The 26076-nt window shown below is 42.4% G+C and overlaps 2 protein-coding genes across 2 annotated transcripts in view; one reads left to right on the plus strand and one right to left on the minus strand.

Annotated features, from left to right (window-relative positions):
* Positions 1-24605, plus strand: part of pcca (propionyl-CoA carboxylase subunit alpha) — a 152709-nt gene extending 128104 nt beyond the window's left edge. The window contains exons 21-23 of the mRNA XM_060898942.1: positions 5690-5830; positions 17251-17328; positions 20001-24605. Coding sequence (XP_060754925.1) covers positions 5690-5830; positions 17251-17328; positions 20001-20069 — 288 coding nt within the window. The 3' untranslated portion in view covers positions 20070-24605. The remainder of the gene's footprint in view (positions 1-5689; positions 5831-17250; positions 17329-20000) is intronic.
* The window catches only part of marchf4a (membrane-associated ring finger (C3HC4) 4a), a 59996-nt gene continuing 57623 nt past the window's right edge, over positions 23704-26076 (minus strand). Inside the window, exon 4 of the mRNA XM_060898943.1 lies at positions 23704-24228. Within this exon, the coding sequence (XP_060754926.1) occupies positions 23807-24228 (422 nt within the window). The 3' untranslated portion in view covers positions 23704-23806. The remainder of the gene's footprint in view (positions 24229-26076) is intronic.

Consider the following 26076-nt stretch of genomic DNA (forward strand, 5'->3'; position numbering starts at 1 on the left):
GGGGAGAACATGCAAACTCCACACAGAAAGGCCCTCGCTGGCCATGGGGCTCGAACCCGGACCTTCTTGCTGTGAGGCGACAGCACTAACCACTACACCACTGTGCCGCCCCCAGCAGCATCATTACAGGATAAACAGAGAATAGAAAGTAGAGAAAACTTCTAGATAAATTAAGTATTAACATATACAAGTATTAACAGATAAACAGCTTGTGTTGTCTGTCTGGGGTCATTTCCATTCACTAGACTGAGAACTTGTATAAATTTCCACAAATATCCTAAAAGGTTTTGTCTGTGATGTGCTAACAGGGGCTGCGAACAGATTTTTAAGAACAAGTGATGATTCAGAGAGTGTGTTTTCGTCTCTGCATTACTGCCATTTTGTTGACTTTTTTTTGTGCTCCTCTTCAAACTCTTCACTAATGAGTAGCTGACGGAAACGCATCGGAGATTTAGATTTTATTTTGGCAACTTTGTTCAGTATATCAGGTGCTTAAAAAGTCCTTAAAATTCACCTCGAATATATTTTATTTTGAATTCATTTGTTTTATTTTATCTTGAAGAATTGTTTTAGGTTGGAAGGACAAAATACTGCTTTATCCAAAAAAAAGAAGAAATAAAATAAAATTGTCACATAGAAATGTGAAAATGAAAGATTGATTTGATTTTGTTTGTCTGTCTATTTGTTTCACTAGTATGATGATGATGATGATGATGTGGTTTGGCCTCTAGAACATTTCACATAGTATGCTATAAGACTACAACCAAAAAAGGTTTAAGGGCACCGAAACGCCTACAATTTTACCCCCCGTCCCTAAATCTTATGAAAATGCAAATTAGATGCACCTCACCTCATTCCCCTGGGAACTTCGTGCTTCATGAACTTCATTTGTATACTATAATCTGATTGGCTCTTATATTTTATGACACCCTAACAGTACAAGAAGTGATCATTTCCAGCCTGTGCATTCAGATCATTTCCTCAGGAGGACTGAATCGTAAAGAAACAGGTTTTAGGAAGGTTTTCTTTTCGCATGAAGAGAAACACCGGTCATAATAAACAACAATAAAAGTGTAAATGTAATAATTTGCTTCATTTTTACAACCTCGTTTCCAAAGAAGGTGGAACGTTGTGCAAAAGGTCAATAAACAGAATGTGAAGAATTGCCAATTATGGAAACCCTATATTTAATTGAAAATAGTACAAAAACAACGTCAATGTTGAAACTGAGAAATTTTGTTTTTTTGAAAGACATACAGTGGGGAAAATAAGTATTTGATACACTGCCGATTTTGCATGTTTTCCCACTTAAAAGAATGGAGAGGTCTGTAATTTTTATCGTAGGTACACTTCAACTGCGAGAGACAGAATCTTTAAAAAAAAAATCCAGAAAATCACAATGTATGATTTTTAAATAATTAATTTGCATTTTCTCATTTCGTCTCATTATCTTTAGCCGCTTTATCCTGTTCTACAGGGTCGCAGGCAAGCTGGAGCCTATCCCAGCTGACTACGGGTGAAAGGCGGGGTACACCCTGGACAAGTCGCCAGGTCATCACAGGGCTGACACATAGACACAGACAACCATTCACACTCACATTCACACCTACGCTCAATTTAGAGTCACCAGTTAACCTAACCTGCATGTCTTTGGACTGTGGGGGAAACCGGAGCACCCGGAGGAAACCCACGCAGACACGGGGAGAACATGCAAACTCCACACAGAAAGGCCCTCGTCGGCCCCGGGGCTCGAACCCAGACCTTCTTGCTGTGAGGCGACAGCGCTAACCACTACACCACCGTGCCGCCCTAATTTGCATTTTATTGCATGAAATAAGTATTTGAGCACCTACCAACCAGCAAGAATTCTGGCTCTCACAGACCTGTTAGTTTTTCTTTAAGAAGCTCTCCTATTCTCCACTCATTACCTGTATTAATTGCACCTGTTTGAACTCGTTACTTGTATAAAAGACACCTGTCCACACACTCAATCAATCAGACTCCAACCTCTCCACTATGGGCAAGACCAAAGAGCTGTCTAAGGACACCAGGGACAAAATTGTAGACCTGCACAAAGCTGGGATGAGCTACAGGGCAATAGGCAAGCAGCTTGGTGAGAAGGCAACAACTGTTGGCGCAATTATTAGAAAATGGAAGAAACTCAAGATGACAGTCAATCTCCCTCGGTCTGGGACTCCATGCAAGAGCTCGCCTCGTGGGGTATCAATGATCATGAGAAAGGTGAGGGATCAGCCCAGAACTACATGGGAGGACCTAGTCAATGACCTGAAGAGAGCTGGGACCACAGTCTCAAAGATTACCATTAATAACACACTACGCCATCATGGATTAAAATCCTGCAGTGCGCGGAAGGTCCCCCTGCTCAAGCCAGCACATGTCCAGGCCCGTCTGAAGTTTGCCAGTGACCATCTGGATAATCCAGAGGAGGCATGGGAGAAGGTCATGTAGTCAGATGAGACCAAAGTAGAGCTTTTTGGTATAAACTCCACTTGCCGTGTTTGGAGGAAGAAGAAGGATGAGTACAACCCCAAGCACACCATCCCAACTGTGAAGCATGGGGGTGGAAACATCATACTTTGGGGGTGCTTTTCTGCAAAGGGGACAGGACAACTGCACCGTATTGAGGGGAGGTTGGATGGGGCCATGTATCGCGAGATTTTGGGCAACAACCTCCTGCCCTCAGTAAAAGCATTGAAGATGGGTCGTGGCTGGGTCTTCCAGCATGACAGTGACCCGAAACACACAGCCAGGGCAACCAAGGAGTGGCTCTGTAAGAAGCATTTCAAGGTCCTGGAGTGGCCTAGCCAGTCTCTAGACCTGAACCCAATAGAAAGTCTTTGGAGAGAGCTGAAACTCCGTGTTGCCCACTGACAGCCCTGAAACCTGTAAGATCTGGAGAAGATCTGTATGGAGGAGTGGGCCAAAATCCCTGCTGCAGTGTGTGCAAACTTGTACAAGAACTACAGGAAACATCTGAGCTCTGTAATTGTAAACAAAGGGTTTCTGTACCAAATATTAAGTTCTGTTTTTCTATTGTATCAAATACTTATTTCATGCAATAAAATGCAAATTAATTATTTAAAAATCATACAATGTGATTTTCTGGATTTTTTTTTTTAGATTCTGTCTCTCACAGTTGAAGTGCACCTACAATAAAAATTACAGACCTCTCCATTCTTTGTAAGTGGGAAAACTTGCAAAATCGGCAGTGTATCAAATACTTATTTTCCCCACTGTATACTCATTTTAAATTTAGTGCCAGCAACATTTTTCAAAAAATTTGGGACAGGGGCATGTTTACCACTGTGTTACATCACCTGTGCTTTTAACAACACTCTGTAAATGTCTGGGAACTGAGGAGACCAATTGCTGTAGTTTTGAAACTGATACAGGAGTTCAGTTTCTCAACAGTTCTGGTCTTTTTTTTTTTTTTTGTCATATTTTGCGCTTCATAACGCAACAAATGTTTTCAGTGAGTGACAGGGCTGGAGTGCAGGCAGGCCAGTTTAGCACCTGGACTCTTTTACTACAGAGCCATGCAGTTGTAATACATCCAGACCTGTCACTCATTTGAAAACATTTGGTGCATTACGAAGCGCATAATACGACAAAAAAGACCCGAACTGTTAAGCAACTGAACTCCTGTATCAGTTTCAAAACTACAGCGATTGGTCTCCTCAGTTCCCAAATATTTATTTACAGTGTTGTTAAAAGTAGAGGTGATGCAACTCTGTGGTAAACATACCCCTGTCCCAACTTTTTTCCAAACATGTTGCTGTGTGTATATATATATATATATATATATATATATATATATCTCATCTCATCTCATTATCTCTAGCCGCTTTATCCTTCTACAGGGTCGCAGGCAAGCTGGAGCCTATCCCAGCTGACTACGGGCGAAAGGCGGGGTACACCCTGGACAAGTCACCAAGTCATCACAGGGCTGACACATAGACACAGACAACCATTCACACTCACATTCACACCTACGGTCAATTTAGAGTCACCAGTTAACCTAACCTGCATGTCTTTGGACTGTGGGGGAAACCGGAGCACCCGGAGGAAACCCACGCGGACACGGGGAGAACATGCAAACTCCGCACAGAAAGGCTCTCGCCGGCCACGGGGCTCGAACCCGGACCTTCTTGCTGTGAGGCGACAGCGCTAACCACTACACCACCGTGCCGCCCATATATATATATATATATATATATATATATATATATATATATATTTATTTATTTATCGGTTTCAACATTTGATATGTTGTCTTTGTACTATTTTCAATGAAATATAGGGTTTCCATGATTTGCAAAGCTTCACATTCTGTTTCTATTTACAGTTTACACAATGTCCCAACTTTTTGGAATCAGGGTTGGGAGGGAAAAAGTCAAATGGTGGATATTCAGTGCTGAAATGCAGAAGGCCACACATCCCTGAACATTAAGTGTGAGTAGTTTTGGGAAATAAAAAACGAGTAAATGAGTATGCGGAACGTGGGTCTAAAAACTCTGAAATTTCAGAGTAGTTGAAAAGTTCTCTCTCGCCCTCTCTGCAGCATATTATAGCTAATAGCTCTCCGTTAATGACGACTATGTGCAGTGTTCTTAGCTGTGTGTGTGTGTGTGTGTGTGTGTGTGTGTGTGTGTGTGTGTGTGTGAGAGAGAGAGAGAACTTTTCATATACTCTGAGTATGGAGAGCTGAGTTGTTCTGAGTCTAATTGAATCAGTGTGTTCTCTGCCTGAGCCTCTCCTGTGTGTGTGTGTGTTGTGTGAATGAGGTGAGTGCCATCTACTGGCACACGGGAGCACTGTAGTGTGAGAGAGGAGTGCAGGGTCACTTCTGGAGTGAGCAGGAGCCATGTTATTAATTAGGGGGTGTGTGTGAGAAAGAGATGCTGACTATCCAAATTATTTATTAATTTCCCTTTCCGTCTTATTCTTTAAAATTCTGTTTATTTTTTTTTCTGACATGTTGCTCACAATTATGTAATAATTTCTTAATTTCTATCCCATTTTTATTTCAATTTAATTTCCTTTCTAATTTTATTTCTTTGACCTAGACTGTGTCGTGATAGGATTTGAATATCAAAATGTTGAACAATTTGTCCACTTCTGTCCTAATTATTTACGTTTTATTTTTTTTCTGACATGCTGACAGTTTAAATTGTTTTAATTTCTACATTTCAGATTTATTTATATTTATTTATTTTTATTTACCCTGAGATACAGACTGTTCAATCTTCTACATTTTCTATCCTATTTATTTAAAATAAATTTTGATTGAGTTTTTTGGTTTTTTTGTCATGCTGACTCGGTTTATTAATTTGTACATTTTTCTTCTATTTATTTAAATTTAATTTTGTTTATTATTTTTCTTTCATTTTTTTCAGACGAGATGACGTTCCAACTTATTAGCATCTACATTTTTTGTTCCATTTCTTTTTCTTTTATTTGTTTGTTTATTTAGATAAAGCAGTATTTGGTCCTCCATTCCATGTCAAGCAGTTCCACGAGATCAAAAATATAAATCCCCCAAAGACATTCTGTGTGATTTTCGAAATTTTAGAGAAACTTTTCAGTCACTTCAGCAGGAAAATTTTATTGTGAATTTTTGGAAAATTCTCTGTGTCCAGCTTCTTGTATGTTGTGTCTGTGTGTTCAGTTTAAGGTGCGTGTGTTGAGTAAGCTGGCAGCGTCCCTCAGTAAGCACATGCCTGAGAAGGTTCCAGAAGACTCCAGCAGCATCCTGAGATCTCCGATGCCTGGGACCGTCGTGGCCGTTTCTGTTAAAGCTGGAGATACGGTAAAAAAAAAAAAAGTATAAATATATACACGGTTCCATTCACATGCCTGTGTTAAGGTCTACGGGTGAAATTCTTGTTTTGGGACATTAGGAAAGACACGAACCTGATCATTAGTATCACGTACTCGGGTCCTCGTGTGAACCTAATCAGTAATCTGTAGCTGTCTCATGAAAGCGAATGAAGTAAAAAGCAAAGTAAAGGACCTGATGTATCCGATTTACACTGAGCAGGCTGAAGATTCTCCACAAGGGGGCGCAATTAACACTTAGGAAAGCATAACCCTTGATCAGCATGAAGGAAAACACATATAGATACTTAATTTAACCATCACAGAATTGAACATAACTCGAAACACACTGCAGCTGAGTAGATCAGCAGTGGCGCTGAGGGACATCACTAACACTGTGGCTTGTTTATTCATCAGCCACTAATTCAGCTGTATCGGTCTCGGAGGGTTTGTTTTGCCCAAAATATCATTCTCGGGCTGTTTTCAAGTGGATAATTTGTTCTTCGTTCTTGTGTTAATAGTTCTTTCAGAGCACTTGCACACACATTAATCAAAGAGAAATCAATATTTCTGTTTCACAAAAATCTTCAGCGCGCAGAGAACACAGAGCAGTGAGTGACTGTGATATAAAGGTCTACTTTAAAACATTTTGCGGATCCCATTTAGCAATTATTTTCTCCAGATATCCAGAACACATCAAACTTCTTCTGCAGTTCACACAATCGCACAAAAACCTCGCTGAATCGGAGACGGCATGATGCACAGGGATGTTTTTAACAGAATAGGAATCGAATCACCGTGATTACGCTACCAGTTTATAGTTACTATAGCTACCAGTTTAGCATAAAGTACCTCAGACCCTGGACAAAACATTAATCACATCCTTGGTGCAAATTACCTGTGGGATTTCCTTGTATTTTCTTTTGCATTCTTTTTTTAAGTCCTCGAGTTGTCAAACTACATTAAGTAAATGCATTTCCAGTGTGTAACACTAGATGGTGTGGTTTAGTAACTTTAGCTAGCATCCATCCATCCATTATCTGTAACCGCTTATCCTGTGCAGGGTCACGGGCAAGCTGGAGCCTATCCCAGCTGACTATGGGCGAGAGGCGGGGTACACCAGATCATCACAGGGCTGACACATAGAAACAAACAACCATTCACATTCACACCTACGGTCAATTTAGAGCCACCAATTAGCCTAACCTGCATGCCTTTGGACTGTGGGGGAAACCGGAGCACCCGGAAGAAACCCACACAGACACGGGGAGAACAACTTTAGCTAACAGTATTTCAAAAAAGATGTAATGGATCCTCCAGACTAGAACGGGAGTGTGCATAAGTGCTTTCAGACCAAACAGGGACTTATTGAGAGGGACTACCCATTAGGGATCTCCCCGAGAACTACGTACCTTCAAGGATTTTTTTTTCTTTGTGTTTGCCTAATGGTTAGAAAAGCAACTTTGGGACCAAAAGATCACCGATTCGATTCCCTGAACCAGCAGGAATGGCTGAAGTGCCCTTGAGCAAGGCACCTAACCCCCAACTGCTCCCCAGGCTGCTCTATGTTGTATATAGCTCTGGATAAGAGCGTCTACTAAATACCATTAATGTAATGTAATGTATTCACATCACCAGTAGGAATGCTGAAGTGACGTAAGCCGGATTGCTCGCGTGATGTTCGTAGGAAATGCTAGTGAAGTGTTTTTTATATTTTGCTTCGATGCAGCAAAATCATGCTGGATTTCCTCCATCACATATCGGCTCGATAAAGCCTGGACTTCTCTGTTGGTCCATTTGTCTGTGGTTATTTTTTTCCCTTCATTTTTAGTGCTAATGCTCAGAGCTGTTGTTTACAAGGCTAATGTTTTACACAGATTTTTTTATTATTATTATTTTTTTAATGGTGGCTGCCAGCACTGCATTAGCTCATGTTCAACCAGTGTATACTTATGTCACTCATAGTTCCTCTTATGCTGGAAGAGTACCTACCCTGAAGCAGGAGCTAAAAGAGTCCCTCAAAACAGCGTTCCAAGAACTACGATCGTCCTCAGTTCCTACAGTCTGGACACACACAAAAAAAAAGGGGAACTTCCTCCAACAGTTCTAAGAACTATGGGGGGGGCACTGGGCTCTTTATAAAATCTGGAGAGCTCATAGGCTTGTCAGAGTGAAGCCAGCTGGCCGCCATCTTACCACTCCCACTGTGGAGCAGAACGGTCATTTAGGCCAGTGTTTCTCGACCTTTTTTCAGTCACGGCACCCTTCAGAAGTATGCAAATTCTCAAGGCACCCCCATATAAAATATACGCAGTCACGCTGACCATACGCTGACCCCGGCAGTGATGATGTGACCTGGGAAAGGGGGCCATGAGACAAATTTTGATGATGCATGAGGCAGCAATGATCTGCATTAGTCTAACTTGAGTTTTTTGGAATTTTAATTTTATTTATTTCAATGTTAGAATATATAATTTTTTGATGGCACCCCTAACGAAGCCAGACGGCACCCCAGGGTGCCGCGGCACCCCGGTTGAGAAAGGTTGATTTAGGCTACTGGAGGCTACACAAAATTAGACAAGTCATTTATGTAGCCGGTGAGAAAACTTAGAAGAAAAACACCTACATGTGCAGCAGTGAACTGTACAAATCATCAGGTCAAAGGTTGTGGACGGACATTTCACCTGTGAGTATTGAGATATAATATAACTAAATATAAAATATTATAATATAAAATAAGTAGATATTTATGTTATAATGTTATATATATAGTATAATATGATATCTTTCTCTTTCATACATTTCTTCTTCCTTTTATATAAAGGAAGAAAAAATGTATGAAAGAGAAAGGTACACTGTATAAGAGAAACTGAAATCTCTGTAAAAATAATTATAGTAAAAAAGAGCTGTTAAAAATAAATGATCAGAGACTGAACTGGAAAAGGAAAAAAACAACAGTGAAGCGGAGCGCTATAAAGATATGTAAGGAATGTGGGTAAAGTTGAGAAAATAAGAGGAGGTGATGAAAGTGGGGGAAAAAAAGTCAGGAGGTATTTTTCTTGGGACAAATTTGATCGGATACCATGGTTTAACACACAAACCAAATACACGCAATGGGAGTGGTAATATGGCAGCCAGATGGCTTCAGTCATCTCTACAGCAGGGAATAGGCTCTGAGCTCTCCAGGTTTTATATAGAGCTCAGTGGGGAAGCCATGGCCTAAAGGTTAGAGCAGCAGCTTTGGGACCAAAAGGTCGCTGGTTTGATTCCCTGGTCCAAGCAGGAATGGCTGAAGTGCCCTTGAGCAAGGCACCTAACCCCCACCTGCCCCCCAGGCAGCTCTGGGTATGATGTATGTTGCTCTGTATAAGAGAGTATCTGCTAATGTAATGTAACTATGAAACACTTCCTCCAGTCTGAAAGCGCCTCATGTATGTTGCCATGACAATCGGAAGACGGTGACTCTTGTCACTGTCCATAACCAAGAAGGTGAACTGTAACTAACTCACATTAACTCTGTCTCGCCAAGGAATGTTATGAAGAGATGCATCTGTGCAGCAAAGCACTTTGTCATATTTCACAGGAAGAGAAAAAGCCTACAAAAGAAGTCGGGTATACACCATGTCATTAAAATTTCAATGTACTATATATGGCCAAAAGTACCGTATTTCACCTATATGCTGTTCTTCCCCAGACTGTTGCCACAAAGTTGGAAGCATACAATCGTATATTATTTCCGTATTTGCTGTAGAATTACAATTTCCCCTTTACTGGATCTAAGAGGCCTAAACTTGTTCCAGCACGACAATGCCCTTGTGCGCAAAGCGAGCTCCATGAAGATATGGTGCGTTAAGGTTGGAGTGGAAGAGCACAGTGTCCTGCACAGAACCCTGACCTCAACTCAACTGAACACTTTTAGGATGAACTGGAACACTGATTGAACCCCAGGCCTTCTCACCCAACATCAGTGTCTGATCTCACTAATGCTCTTGTCACTGAATGATCACAAATCCACATAGCTATGCTCCAAAATCTAGTGGAAAGCCTTCATGGAAGAGTGGAGGTTACTATAACAGCAAACAGGGACTGAATCTGGAATGAGATGTTCAAAAAGCACACATGGCCGTGATGCTTGGGTGTCCACAAACATTTGGCCATATACAGTCATAGTAAAAAGTATGTGAACCCTTTGGAATTATCTGGTTTTCTGCATGAATTGGGAATAAAAAGTGATCTGATCTTCATCCAAGTCACCGGTACTGATGTACACAATGAGTTTAAGTCAAAAAATTCTACTTTTTCATGACTTTATTATACAAATGCATTCAACATTCACAGTAGTAGTGGAAAAAGTAAGTGAACCTTTGGATTTAATAACTGGTTGATCCTCCTTTGGCAGCAATGACCTCAACCAGGCACTTCCTGTAACTGCAGATCAGACCTGCACATTGTGCAGGGGGAATTTTAGCCCATTTTTCCCTGCAGAACTGCCTTAACTCTTCCATATTCTTGGGTTGTCTTCTGTGTATGGATGTCTTCAAGTTATTCCACAGCATCTCAATAGGATTGAGATCTGGGCTCTGACTAGGCCACTCCAAAAGGCGGATTTTGTTCTTCTGAAACCATTGCGCTGTGGATTTGCTGCGATGTTTGGGGTCATTGTCCTGATGCATCACCCAGCCTCTTCCGAGCTTCAGTTGATGGACAGACACCCTCACGTTATCCTGGAGAATTTGTTGATAAATTTGGGAATTCATTTTCCCCTCACTGATGGCAAGCTGTCCAGGCCCTGACGCAGCAAAGCAGGCCCAAATCATGATGTTCCCTCCAGCATACTTTACTGTAGAGATGATGTTTTGATGTTGACATGCAGTGCCCTTTTTACGCCAAATGGAGTTCTGCTTGTTCCTCCCAAATAGTTCAATTTTGGTTTCATCACTCCACAAAACATTTTCCCAGTACCATTGTAGTGTCCAAGTGCTCTTTTGCAAAATTCAGGCGTGCAGCAATGTTCTTTTTTGACAGCAGTGGCTTCCTTCTTGGTGTCCTGCCATGGACTCCTTTCTTGTTCAATGTTTTGCGTATCGTTGAATCATGAACAGAGATGTTAGCCAGCTCTAATGACATCTTCAAGTCTTTTGCTGTCACTATAGGGTTCTTCTTTACCTTATAAATGATTTTGCGTTGTGCTCTTGGGGTCATCTTGGCGGGGCGCCCGCTTCTAGGCAGAGCAGCCACAATACCTAATCGTCTCCATTTATAAACAACTTGCCTGACAGTAGACTGATGAATTCCTAAAATCTTTGAGATGACTTTGTAACCCTTTCCAGCCTTATGCAAGTTAACAATTCTTGACCTTAGGTCTTCAGATAGCTCTTTTGTGCGAGGCATGATTCCCATCTGGATATGCTTCTTGTCAAAAGTTCAAACTCAAACTTTTCAGGGGTTTTTATCAATCAAAGTAATTCTAGGCCATATCTCTGAACTCGTTTCATTAAATGGAACCTAGGTGTGCTAAATTCTGACTGCAATGAGCTTTTTAAAAAGTCATTAGCTTAGGGTTCACTTACTTTTTCCAACCTTCAGTTTCACAGTTTGAATTATTTATTCAGTATGGTCAAACATTCTTTGAAAATCTGTGCATCTTTAGTTATCGGACTGTCTTTGTTCATTATTGTGACTTACATGAAGATATGACCATGTTTTATATGGGAATTAGACATAAATATAGAAAATTCCAAGGGGTTCACAAACTTTTTACTTTCACTATAGTGTAGTTTTTTTTTTTTTAAACACAAGTCTCACATCTATTAATAGCAGCTCCTTATTGGATAACATGGAAATGCTCATTCAGCCGGATAAATGTAATTCAGTGTCAAAGTTGATGGTCAGTTTTTTGACCAACGCGGACACTGTAAGGTGCACAGGGTAAAATATGTGTGAGACATGTTGGATGAGCATGATGAAACACGGCAATACTTTGAAAATAACTTGGGATTATTTGGGTCAAACAGCAGGATAAAGACTGAAATCGACCATAGTATCAAGCTGAATTGCACCCACTCAGTGGAAGCGTGGACTAGAGTGCTCAGGAATCATCACAACACACCGGTGCCACCTGGAAACAGCCAGGCATTAGAGAAGAAATGACTCATGGAACAATTTTTTTTTTTTGTCTGGGGAGCTTAAATGTGTACATACAGTACGGCGGTAATAACCCTAACCCATAACTACGTCATTGCTTGTTCATCGCAATGCATTATGGGCGATACTCAGGGTCAGCTCCACCGTATTGTTTACTTTCACCTTTGTTAAACGTTGCATTGTTCTGTCTAAGCGGTTTTAATCATGCCTAAAGTGAATTGCTGCGTGCCTTACTGTGTCTCCACAGCAAAGGGAACACCTACAGTACCAGTCAAAAGTTTAGAAACGCCTCTAATTCAGTGGTTTTTCATTATTTTAAAATTTTCTGAATTGTAGATTAATACTAAAGTCTTCGACATTATGAAGAAATATATATGGAATTATTTGGTAAACAAAAAAGTGTTAATCAAACCAGAATATGTTTTATATTTTAGATTCTTCAAAGTAGGCACCTTTTGTTTAGATGACAGCTTTGCACATCTTGGCGTTTTCTCAGTCAGCTTTACGAGGTAGTCACCTGGAATGGCTTTCAGTTTACAGCTGTGCCTTGTCGAGTTAATTTCTTGAATTTCTTGACCTCTTAATGTGTTTGAGACCATCAGTTGTGTTGTGAAGAGGTAGAGTTGGTATACAGTGAATGGCCCTATTTGAGTACTGTTCTAATCCATATTATGCCAAGAACTACTCAACTAAGTAAAGAAAAACGACAGTCCATCATTACTTTAAGAAATGAAGATCAGTCAGTCCGAAAAAGTTTGGGATGAGTTGGACCGCAGGGTGAAGGCAAAGCAACCAACGAGTGCTCAGACTCCTTCAAGACTGTTGGAAAACCATTTTGAGTGATTACCTCATGAAGCTGACTGAAAGAACGTCAAGAGTGTGCAAAGCTGTAATCAAAGCAAAAGGTGCCTACTTTGAAGAATCAAAAACATATTTTGCTTTGATTAACATTTTAAAGTTTACTGAATAATTCCTTACGTGTTGCTGCATAGTCTGGATGACTTCAGTATTAATTTACAATGTAGGGAAAAATAAATACATAAAAACATTGAATTTGAAGGTGTTTCCAAACTTTTGACTGGTACTGTAATTTGAGCTTTTATCAGCTGCCACTCGAGAAGAAGAGAAGAAAGAAATGGATAAGTTTCATCCACAATGAAAATCTTCAAACTGAATCGAAATGTACAAGTGTTTTGTCGCTTACATTTCTCTGGTGGGATAAAGACGTACTTAAACTGTGACCAGCAATATTTCCATGGTCTGCAGAACGGCCTTCGGCTACGGAAGATTATAAGAATCGACACTGTTCATCATCTGAAACTTGCGATATTCCAAAGCCTGTAAAATACAGAAGCATTCTTCGGCCTTTGCCTCTCAATGTGCCGAAGCACTCGGCAGCCAGACCGATAAAACTCCCGAACCACGAAGGGCTCTCTTTTGGGTGTGTATAATGTTCAGTGTATCTCACTAGCAACATTTATTGAAGAAAATGCACTTATACTGAACATGATACAGCAACTTTCCAAAGTTTTTTTTTTTTTTTTGTAATGTTTCCTGATATCAAATTTAATTGAACTAATCACTCATTTATCACTCGGACCATTATTCGCCCATGAATCCCCCGCAAGAATGCTGCTCTGCGCCCATTCCTGACATTCAGATAGATTTGTTTTCTCGATAAAGTTTAGCTGGTGCAATATGTGTCCTCGGAAATAAGACATTCTGAGATTTGATGATGATGTTGTACAGTGTGGTAAACTCGGTCTGGACTCTTACCTTCTCACCAAGCTTGATTTGGATTCTGATTTTCCTGCTCTAAACCCTCAACATGTTATCCATCTCTTTAAATCACCAATTTCATTGTCTTCCACAAGAGCACGGCAAAATCGCTCCTCTCGCATAAAATTAATCTGACATCCATCATATCGCTCAACTACCGACCCTGGCTATCCCTCACAATGCATTATGGTAAACAAATGGTGACGTAGTTATGCTTGGGGGCTATTACAGGTCAGCGTTAGTGAAAAGGTAGTTGTTAACATGAAGACGTGTGTGTGTGTGTGTGTGTGTGTGGTTGGTGTTAGCATACATAATGTATACGTAGTCTGTGTGTGTGTGTGTGTGTGTGTGTGTGTGTGTGTGTGTCTGGAAAAGCACTTTGTGTGTGTGTGGGGTGTCGGGTTGGACTGAAGGCATGCTGATGCACAAAGGAGGTGAGGTATGTCATCTATATGCTGGACTCAGACTCTGTGGCTCCACTTAATACATTACAGCCAGGCTCTGCCCTATTACTGTAATATTGCCCTTGTGTAGAGACACACACACACACACACACACACACACACACACACACACACACACACACACAGCTGCTAAGTGCTCAAACGCTGATTACTCTCGCACAAGCATGGTTATACCATAGTCTGTAGGTATTGTGCCTACAGTGTAGTCAACATTTAAAACGCTGATACGTGATACACACACTGAGACACAAACATTCACACAGAACACACACACACTTTGTCCATGCTGCTCATTCACATAAAGGCCTGACTGATGAGGTAAATGTAATGCTGTCATTTATTAGATGGAGCTCAGGAGGAAGTCATTAATGCTTCCATTCCCTCAGACAGAGATGGAGTTTATTGAATCGGATCCCGATCACATGAACCAGCACCACTTAGAGCCTTTCATGTGCATGTGTGTGTGTGTGTGTGTGTGTTGTCAACTGATCGTTCATACAACTGAATGCTTTTTAAAATGGTACAGCACAGTTTGTTATTTAGAATGATAGTATCCAGTTTAGTTTTAGGACCTAGCCTAGTAGCTAGTTAATCGCTTTTCTATTGTACTATACAACCCCGATTCCAAAAAAAGTTGGGACAAAGTACAAATTGTAAATAAAAATGGAATGCAATGATGTGGAAGTTTCAAAATTCCATATTTTATTCAGAATAGAACATAGATGACATATCAAATGTTTCAACTGGGAAAATGTATCATTTAAAGAGAAAAATTAGGTGATTTTAAATTTCATGACAACAACACATCTCAAAAAAGTTGGGACAAGGCCATGTTTACCACTGTGAGACATCCCCTTTTCTCTTTACAACAGTCTGTAAACGTCTGGGGACTGAGGAGACAAGTTGCTCAAGTTTAGGGATAGGAATGTTAACCCATTCTTGTCTAATGTAGGATTCTAGTTGCTCAACTGCCTTAGGTCTTTTTTGTCGTATCTTCCGTTTTATGATGCGCCAAATGTTTTCTATGGGTGAAAGATCTGGACTGCAGGCTGGCCAGTTCAGTACCCGGACCCTTCTTCTACGCAGCCATGATGCTGTAATTGATGCAGTATGTGGTTTGGCATTGTCATGTTGGAAAATGCAAGGTCTTCCCTGAAAGAGACGTCGTCTGGATGGGAGCATATGTTGCTCTAGAACCTGGATATACCTTTCAGCATTGATGGTGTCTTTCCAGATGTGTAAGCTGCCCATGCCACATGCACTAATGCAACCCCATACCATCAGAGATGCAGGCTTCTGAACTGAGCGCTGATAACAACTCGGGCCGTCCTTCTCCTCTTTAGTCCGAATGACACGGCGTCCCTGATTTCCATAAAGAACTTCAAATTTTGATTCGTCTGACCACAGAACAGTTTTCCACTTTGCCACAGTCCATTTTAAATGAGCCTTGGCCCAGAGAAGACGTCTGCACTTCTGGATCGTGTTTAGATATGGCTTCTTCTTTGAACTATCGAGTTTTAGCTGGCAACGGCGGATGGCACGGTGAATTGTGTTCACAGATAATGTTCTCTGGAAATATTCCTGAGCCCATTTTGTGATTTCCAATACAGAAGCATGCCTGTATGTGATGCAGTGCCGTCTAAGGGCCCGAAGATCACGGGCACCCAGTATGGTTTTCCGGCCTTGACCCTTACGCACAGAGATTCTTCCAGATTCTCTGAATCTTTTGATGATATTATGCACTGTAGATGATGATGATATGTTCAAACTCTTTGCAATTTTACACTGTCGAACTCCTTTCTGATATTGCTCCACTATTTGTCGGCGCAGAATTAGGGGGATTGGTGATCCTCTTCCCATCTTTACTTCTGAGAGCCGCTGCCACTCCGAGATGCTCTTTTTATACCCAGTCATGTTAATGACCTATTGCCAATTGACCTAATGAGTTGCAATTTGGTCCTCCAGCTGTTCCTTTTTTGTACCTTTAACTTTTCCAGCCTCTTATTGCCCCTGTCCCAACTTTTTTGAGATGTGTTGCTGTCATGAAATTTCAAATGAGTCAATATTTGGCATGAAATTTCAAAATGTCTTACTTTCGACATTTGATATGTTGTCTATGTTCTATTGTGAATACAATATCAGTTTTTGAGATTTGTAAATTATTGCATTCCGTTTTTATTTACAATTTGTACTTTGTCCCAACATTTTTGGAATCGGGGTTGTACGTCACACGGTCCTTCAGTAGCATCTGATGATGCAAAATGGTGGAAAAATTCACTAGCTTTAAGTCATTTCACATGAAGCCAAATGCAGACTAAAAGAGAAATCACAGCTCGACGTATACTGTTAAAAAATAATGTGGGAATCGATGCCACGCCTACAAGCTCCTCCTACTTTCCGTTATGCAGTAATGTACTCAATCAGGGTGCCAATAGTTCTGGATTTGGAATAAAAATTATACTTCATTGGACAGAATTTTTAGCTCGACTGGCACCATTATGTTAATGGAATTTAGCAGATGCTCTTGTCAAGAGCGATGTACAATGTACCCGGAGCAGTTGGGGGTTAGGTGCCTTGCTCAAGGGTACTTAAGCCATTCCTGCTGGTCTAGGGAATCCAACCAGTGACCTTTTGGTCCCAAAGCTGCTTCTCTAACCTTTAGGCCATGGCTTCCATGGATTAATGTTATTACCGACTAGCACCAACTATACTTCAGACTGAATAATAGCTAGCTATAAAATCTAGCCGTATAAATTTGTCAGGTTGTGTTACAATGACTAGATGATTTTAACCACAGAATAATTTCAAGTAACATGAATATAAACGCACATGACGATTAGCTCCACTAACATAACTCTTCACTTATATTTGTAAATAGGAATGTATTCAGTATAAATGATTGGAGCGATAGTTCGGTCCACTGTGTTTGCCTCTGCAGTGAACAGAATTATGGGATTGACTACATCGATAAGGACACATGCCAAAGTAAAGCACCTCAGAGGGTTAAGTGTGTGTGTGTTTGCAGGTTGCAGAGGGGCAGGAGATCTGTGTGATTGAAGCGATGAAGATGCAGAACAGCATGACCGCTGCCAAAACCGCCAAGGTGAGCATGCGGACACACACACACACACACACACACACACACACAGTTCTAGTCAGTCACCCACACACTTACTCACCCTCCAGCACACAGATCATGATACATGATCCACCTCAGTACCAGTCTGCTCGATTAATCAGCATGACATATAGAACGTCCTTTTCTACTGAACCACACTGAGCCACCTTCCAGAAACAAGGAACAAGACAAGAGAGAAAAAGACAAAGGAACGCTCCATCTGCTCCACTCCATCTGCTAATGTGTGAAGTTATTTCTCTCTAATTGTGTGATGCATATCTCAGGATGTAATGAGTGATCTGGTGCAGGAAATACATGTTTAAAAGACCAGAGATTCAGTGAAATGCAAACCTCCTGCATTGGAACTGACAGAGGCCACGCCTTCTTCACTGGGACTGAGAGACACAGAGGCCACGCCTTCTTCACTGGGACTGGGAGACACAGAAGGCCACGCCTTCTTCACTGGGACTGAGAGACACAGAGGCCACACCTTCTTCACTGGGACTGAGAGATACAGAGGCCACGCCTTCTTGACTGGGACTGACGGACACAGAGGCCACGCCTTCTTGACTGGGACTGACAGACACAGAGTCCACGCCTTCTTGACTGGGACTGACAGACACAGAGGCCACGCCTTCTTGACTGGGACTGACAGACACAGAGGCCACGCCTTCTTCATTGGGACTAATGAACACAGAGGCCATGCCTCCTTCACTGGGACTGGAGAGACAGAACCCACGCCTTCTTTACTGGAACAAACTGGGACACAGAGGCCACACCTTCTTTACTGGGACTGGGAGACACAGAAGGCCACACCTTCTTCACTGGGACTGAGAGACACAGAGGCCACACCTTCTTGACTGGGACTGAGAGATACAGAGGCCACGCCTTCTTGACTGGGACTGACGGACACAGAGGCCATGCCTTCTTGACTGGGACTGGGAGACACAGAAGGCCACGCCTTCTTGACTGAGAGACACAGAGGCCACACCTTCTTCACTGGGACTGAGAGATACAGAGGCCACGCCTTCTTGACTGGGACTGACAGACACAGAGGCCACGCCTTCTTGACTGGGACTGACAGACACAGAGTCCACGCCTTCTTGACTGGGACTGAGAGATACAGAGGCCCCGCCTTCTTGACTGGGACTGACAGACACAGAGGCCACGCCTTCTTGACTGGGACTGACAGACACAGAGGCCACGCCTTCTTGACTGGGACTGACAGACACAGAGGCCACGCCTTCTTGACTGGGACTGACAGACACAGAGGCCACGCCTTCTTGACTGGGACTGACAGACACAGAGGCCATGCCTTCTTGACTGGGACTGACAGACACAGAGGCCACGCCTTCTTGACTGGGACTGACAGACACAGAGGCCACGCCTTCTTGACTGGGACTGACAGACACAGAGGCCACGCCTTCTTGACTGGGACTGACAGACACAGAGGCCACGCCTTCTTGACTGGGACTGACAGACACAGAGGCCACGCCTTCTTGACTGGGACTGACAGACACAGAGGCCACGCCTTCTTGACTGGGACTGACAGACACAGAGGCCACGCCTTCTTGACTGGGACTGACAGACACAGAGGCCACGCCTTCTTGACTGGGACTGACAGACACAGAGGCCACGCCTTCTTGACTGGGACTGACGGACACAGAGGCCACGCCTTCTTGACTGGGACTGACGGACACAGAGGCCACGCCTTCTTGACTGGGACTGACGGACACAGGCCATGCCTCCTTCACTGGGACTGGAGACACAGAAGCTACGCCTCCTTTACTGGGACAAACTGGGACACAGAGACCACGCCTTCTTTACTGGAACAGACTGGGACACAGAGGCCACACATTCTTTACTGGGACTGATGGACACGGAAGCCACGCCTTCACTGGGACTGTCAGATACAGAGGCCACACCTTCTTTACTGGGACTGATGAACAGAGAGACCACGCCTCCTTCATTGGGACTGACGGACACAGAAGCCACACCTCCTTGACTGGGACTGACGGACAGAGGCCACGCCTCCTTGACTGGGACTGACGGACACAGAAGCCACACCTTCACTGGGACTGACATAATCAGAGGCCACACCTACTTAATTTTCTTCCATTTTCTGCGCAGTAGCCTTGTAGACTGCTCAGTTTTCAATAACAGTCTTCCAGTTTACTTTGCACTGAGTCTTCAGCCCAGATGGAGATGAGGAATCTCATTTCGCTCGTCTTGCAGCCGCTTGCGTCGTCTTTATCTATTAGCCTAACGCTGGAGAGCTCGAATATTCAGTGTGATTTCCAAACAGTCTGGCGACGATTATGTGTTTTCTGGCTGAAGTAATGACACTACAAATGTTCCGTGGTCATATGTGTTATAGACCACCTCCGAAAGTGGTGTGAGTGATCAGATCACAGTGTGTCTCTGAGAAACATTACACCCCGTTCACACCGATACTGAACGCTGTCCACTTCTGATCGGATCATTCGGGACACATGGCGACGCCATTTAGCAGAAAAAATAAGAGCAGCATTTATAAATTGAATGAATTGCATTGTATTAATGTTATTTAAAATCTTGAGAATGTTTAAGATTGAAGGGTTTCAGTTGGCCAAGTTACATAACCGTGTGTGTGTGTGTGTTTGTGTGTCTACCTTCAGGTTAAGAGTATACACTGTAAAGCTGGGGAGACGGTCGGTGAGGGAGATCTGCTGGTGGAACTGGAGTAAACACACCTACACTCTGCTATCCGACCCAATATCCACTCAGTGGACACGGACTAAGACACTACTAGCCTGGAGCGAATGTCCTTGACCCTTTAGTCTTTGCCTAGTCTTTGGTTTTTTTTTTTTCTAATGATCTGATTGTTTTCGCGTCTGTGTGGGATTTCCTGGTCAGATTTCAACAACGAAAATTTAAAAGCAAGCTCACTCTTGTGCCTTTAAACAAACCGGTCCGCTGAGAGTCATTCACATCTCAGCATTTCATCACTGACATTTTATTACTGTATAATGCAAGAACTTGAATACGAGTATTTTATTTTTTTGGGGGGGGGGAGGAGAGCTTGGTAATTCTAGCACGGTTCAGCTCATGAAGCAAAACTGTTATACTGCTGAAAAAGTGAAGAGAAATGCCAGTGGTGATGTCACATGATGATCAAGAATGAATTTACAATTAGCTCCACCCATTTTGACCATGAATGCTTGTTGCTTGGCAAAACCAGGATGTGCACACACACCGTGTCCGTTATCTATATGCACCTTTAAAGGACATGGGACATGAAACATAAATGCACGCTATATCAGTTTCTTTCCATTAAAAATATGAAATAATTGCATCAACAAATACAAAATTATCTATTAAATTCAGCAAAATCGTTATATTCGTGATGATTATATGGCATTTCTGCTCGAGCTCCGATATGCATATTTTACAACCGGAAGAGCCGCTGTCACGTGATCATACGTCACAAAAACTTTCGGGTACAGCACAAGCGGGTAGATGAATATGGAGAAGTGTGAATCGTGATGATGACGAATGCGACAAAATAGTTTTTGTGTCTTGGATGACAAGAAAATTGTTTCGTTTTTAGTGTGTTTAACGTACATTGAACATCATGGTGTATTGCGACCTCCCAGTCAGTCAGACGCGCTGTCACTCCTGTTAGCAATGTAGCTAGGCTCAGCATGGCCAGTGGTATTTTTTGGGGCTGTAGTTAGATGCGACCAAACTCTTCCACGTTTTTCCTGTTTACATAGGTTTATATGACCAGTGACATGAAACAAAGTTCAGTTACACAAATTGAAACGTGGCGATTTCTATGCTATGGAAAGTCCGCACTATAATGACAGGCGTACTAACACCTTCTGCGCGCTTCGACAGCGCATTGATACCTTCACTCGGAGTTGTACCATTATTTTTTAGACAGGGCGGACGGACCAGGGCATTCGCCCGCCTGGCCGTGCCCGACGAGGAGCGCTCTCGGCCGGCTTGGGAGGCAGACGGCAGCCCCTCCTGGAAGTGTGGTTTTACCATGGGCCTCATGCGGTAAGGATTAGTATTATAATTTTGGGTGTATCAATTATTGATTATCATAATTCTGACTCGTTTCGCCATTTTGAATGTTTTCATCTCGGACTCTGGAAGCATTGTATCTCAATCAATCTCGAAAAATATCAGCAAAAAAAACTAGCTTGCAACGGACTTTAGCTAGATCTATGATGAACTTTCAATGTATGATACAAAAATAATACTTCTTTCAACAGATCATTAGCCTTTGAGCAGAATTGTTTTTAACTTACCAGGAAGTGTTATCGAGCCGACCGCTTTCAGTTTCATGGGGATTGAATGAACTCTCACTCTCAGAATCATCTGACCCGTCAGAGTAAAGACAAGATCCATGTTCATGTGAATTTCCAGCTATCGGTTCGAATTGATAGGGTCTAACTTCACATCTCTGTGAAACACCGGGAATGTAACTGTCGATGGTGTCCATTTCGGTAACCTGTTTACATTAGATACCCAAGCGCTGGCTCCTTGAAAAGTTTTTGTGACGTCACGGGTCACGTGACCGCTTAGCTAATTAACGAATCATTGTTTTACGCTGATGTATAGAAAAGTTGAATAATGTGATGATTTTCACATTTTTGACGCCCTGCAGTGATTTAGATGGCATTTCTTATGTCCTTTATACATAATTATACCCAGAAAAAAATTCATGTCCCATGTCCTTTAACATAAGCATAGCATCATTTTCTTTCCCCTTTAATTATTTTGAGGTGTGTATACAGTTTTAGTGATTGATTAAGGTTCGATCTATTTTGGGATGACCCCGAGTTCTGAAAGGACCAGAAACTCCAAAACATAACCTGCAGTGTGTGTTTTCCTGATGAAGCAGGACAAAGAAAGAAAGAGAACACCAACCCTGGACAGCAGTACTGGAGCTCGAGTAGCTTTCTGCAGTTATCACAGATATACACGACGTTCGAAATGTTTATAAAAATCAATCTTTGTTATAATAAAGACCGGACTCGTGGGGAAAAGCTTCACTGTTCCAGTTGGGTTGGAGACGGACATATTGTCCTGCATGAATATTCCCTCGATAGCCAATCAGTGAGAGTACTTGGGAGTGAGTGGCACGGATTGATTTACAGCAGAAGCGATGATGTCACCATTTTTCCCCACTCTTCGTCAATCATTTCCTTCCTTCCTCCTTTCCGCTCTCCTCCCTTCCTTCTTCCCCTCCCAAGAGAAATGACAAATCCATCATTTTTTATATATTGCACTCATTCTTCATCTTTTAATGTCGCAATGTATTTTCTTTTCTGACATTTTAACAAATGTAAACAAAATGAGTCCGTCAAACAGGAGCGCTTGACTCAGGCCACGTTAGTTGGGTAGTTTCAGTGTGGCTGCAGGTGGTCTCCATGGAAATCAGTCTCGTATTCAATTGAGAGTCTGTTAACAGCGTTACTGACCCTTGTCCGTACAGCCAGTTGTGTTTAAATGTAAACTTAAAGGTGTTGTTGGCCAGAAAAACTTTTTTTTTCCATTTTCCACTCACCCTAAATAGTCAAAGAGCCATGACTGATGCCATTTGCTTCCTTACTTTTACAATGCTAATGTAGCTATCAAATAATTTCCATTTTATTCAAAAACTTTTCTGTAAATTCAAGCACAAAACGGTGCGTTCTCATTTCAAACAAAACAAAGAGGCTGCATTTCCCAGTGTAAGTTCACTGTGGAACTGGGCAGACAACTTTGCCAGGTGGGGCCGACGAGGCAGAATGATACTAAACTGCTGAGGACAAGATGGCTGCCTAGAACATTATGGTTTTGAAATTTTGTTCATGTTAAGTTAGTTCCGTTGTGTCCTAAACCAAATCTGGATAGACATCACTGAAAATCTGATGTGATTGGAGACAAATATTTACAGAAAAGATTCTGGGTGACAAAGGCTTCTATTATTTGTTAGTTAAATTGACCTTGTAGCGTTAGTGCAAAGCTAACTGGACACCAAACGTCCTGGCTGATGGACTACATTTGGGATTAGTAAAAAACCATACATCCCCCTCCCCCATAAAATTCTTTATATTTCAGGTTTGTGTGTGTGTGTTACATATTAGAGCTGCATTGCATTGTTGGATCTTGTGCTTGAAAATGCTCACCACTTGGTGTAGCCATGTCCTAACATCAGCCCTAATGAACCACTCACTTAAAAAAAACAACACTTCGCTCTGAACTTTAACTTTTTTGTTGTACTCTAAAACATACCGCCTTGCACAACTGTGAAGGTGTGCTTGACAGCTTCTAAAATCCTCAACCCAAACCTCTGTCTTACTTTCACAAATGAATACTTCCATAAATGCCAAAGTGGACCTTGAGAAGAACATTGAGCTCATTTGCTAGCAAACATCTCTACCACTGGGTCCAACTGTCATTCTTCCCTTCCCGAGTTTGGCTTCACTCAGACGGTGGTGACTCTCATGACCAGCTCGCGGTTGTCGTTTCTGGGCTGCATTGTGGTATTTCTGGGCTCCTGGTTTCGGAGATTGAGACTGAGCAGCTGCAGCAGGCTGTACGCACAGTGACGCTCCGCCTCTGAGGAGTCCTCTGGAGCCATCGTGTCTACTGGGACAGTCGTGCCTGGGGTCACGGTCGCTGTAGCAGCTGTAGTAAGGGCGGAGCTAGAGGGAGAAGGTGAAGTGGGTGGGGCCACTCCTCCCCGATTGCTCAGAGGGAGTGTGAGGGAGCGTAGGGTGCTGCTGCCCTTCTGAGGGTCATCTGAGTCCTTCAGTTTGTCATAGTTGAGCACCTTCCACTGCTGATTCACAGCCTGCCAGCGGTGGAAGATCCGAAACACGGACGGCCCCTCGTGCACGATCAGAGCTGAGAGAGAGAGAGAGAAAACACGTTTACCTTTCTACTATTGTGAACATTTTGCTTTGTATCACCTGTACCAGGGTTCAGCAGCAATATACTTTACCAAGTATTTAAAAATACTGTAACAGAGCTGTAGTTTCTAAACATGAATATTCTTAGATTCTGTCGCAGCTCCTCTGTTGCATCTTATCCAATCACACACATTTATTTATGTAAATTATTCAGCCTGAAGGCAGCACATTGGTCCAGGGATGAGCTACAGGGCTAGTGACATTCACTTAAAAGGGGAAAGTTTTCATAGACTTTTCATTTTATTTGTTCATTCTGGTCTGATTGGCAAACTCGTGACATGAATTGTTAAATAAAGGTCGATCAAAACAAAATGACAGAGTATGGCTTTATTCTCGCCACGTCAAATTCATTACAGAAGTCTGTTCAGGGTCTTTGGTGCTCGTCAAAAGTGGGAACGCCAAGTGCCACGACGAAACAAAAAATTGTCTTATTTATGTCTATACTAGGGGCGGCACGGTGGTGTTGTGGTTAGCACTGTTGCCTCACAGCAAGAAGGTCCTGGGTTCGAGCCCGGGCGGCCGATGAGGGTCTTTCTGTGTGGAGTTTGTATGTTCTCCCTGTCTCTGCTTGGGTTTCCTCCGGGTGCTCCGGTTTCCCCCACAGTCCAAAGGCATGCAGGTTAGGCTAACTGGTGGCTCTAAATTGACCGTAGGTGTGAATGAGAGTGTGAATGGTTGTCTGTGTCTATGTGTCAGCCCTGTGATGACCTGGCGACTTGTCCAGGGTGTACCCCGCCTTTCGCCCGTAGTCAGCTGGGATAGGCTCCAGCTTGCCCGCGACCCTGTAGAACAGGAGAAGCGTCTACAGATAATGGATGGATGGATATTTATACTACTAAAGGAAGGCTGTCTGTCTGTTCACCTATGCAAATCGACACGGCTGGACGCACAGACTCCATACTTTGCACATGGATTGGTGACACCCCAGAGGGGCCGAAGACAACATGTTCAATTTTCCAAAACAAGGGATTCGTGCTAATCTAACACACTATTCATTTCCCATAGGCTACATGCTTGTGCTAATACACTGTATGCAGCCTCGGCGGGGAATCCCCTCCCCCACTCACCTGAGAGTTTCGATTGTACAGGACCTCGAAGAGCACCATTCAGAGGAAATCAGGTTCACGAGCAATAACTGCTAGTTATATTTAAAGCTGTAAGCTAATCATTAACTGTTGAGCGTTAAATGGTAACCATCACAGCATTGTCATGTTAGTCGCTTACAGTATATGGACCGAAGCTGAAAGTAACACAGTAATCTGAGTAATTTATACAGTAGCCTGTGTATAATTTGGCTGCTACAGTTTTTGACTCCTGAAACAATTCTGCCCAGGCCACGCCCACCATTTGAAATTGGTCCCGCTATCTATCTCCATGTTCACAGTAGACGAATCCAGATTAAATGCAGCTACTCTGTGTTTTCTAGCATGAGAGCAGAGTCAGCATTACATCCTTTTATTTTAAAATAAAGTAGAAAGCAGTCAATACACATGCTTTATCAGAGTAATATTATGAGAAGCTGACAGCAGTTTGTAAAGTAGTATGGACAGAGAGAGAAAGAGGAGAACACACACACACTACACACACATTTCATCTTCCTTCTTCTGAGGCAGTCTGACTGATTCAGGTCAGCAAAATCCAACATGCACATTTCAAAGCTTGTGTCTAGCCTTTAACTTAGTTTTGCTTTTTTATAACAATGCGTATCTTCATGACGGTGCATGTTCGATAGTGAGGACATAAAGTCTTAAAAAGAACCACATTAAAACAAAATTGCAGCAGC

Source organism: Neoarius graeffei, chromosome 18 (assembly GCF_027579695.1).
Source record: "Neoarius graeffei isolate fNeoGra1 chromosome 18, fNeoGra1.pri, whole genome shotgun sequence".
Lineage (NCBI taxonomy): Eukaryota > Metazoa > Chordata > Actinopteri > Siluriformes > Ariidae > Neoarius > Neoarius graeffei.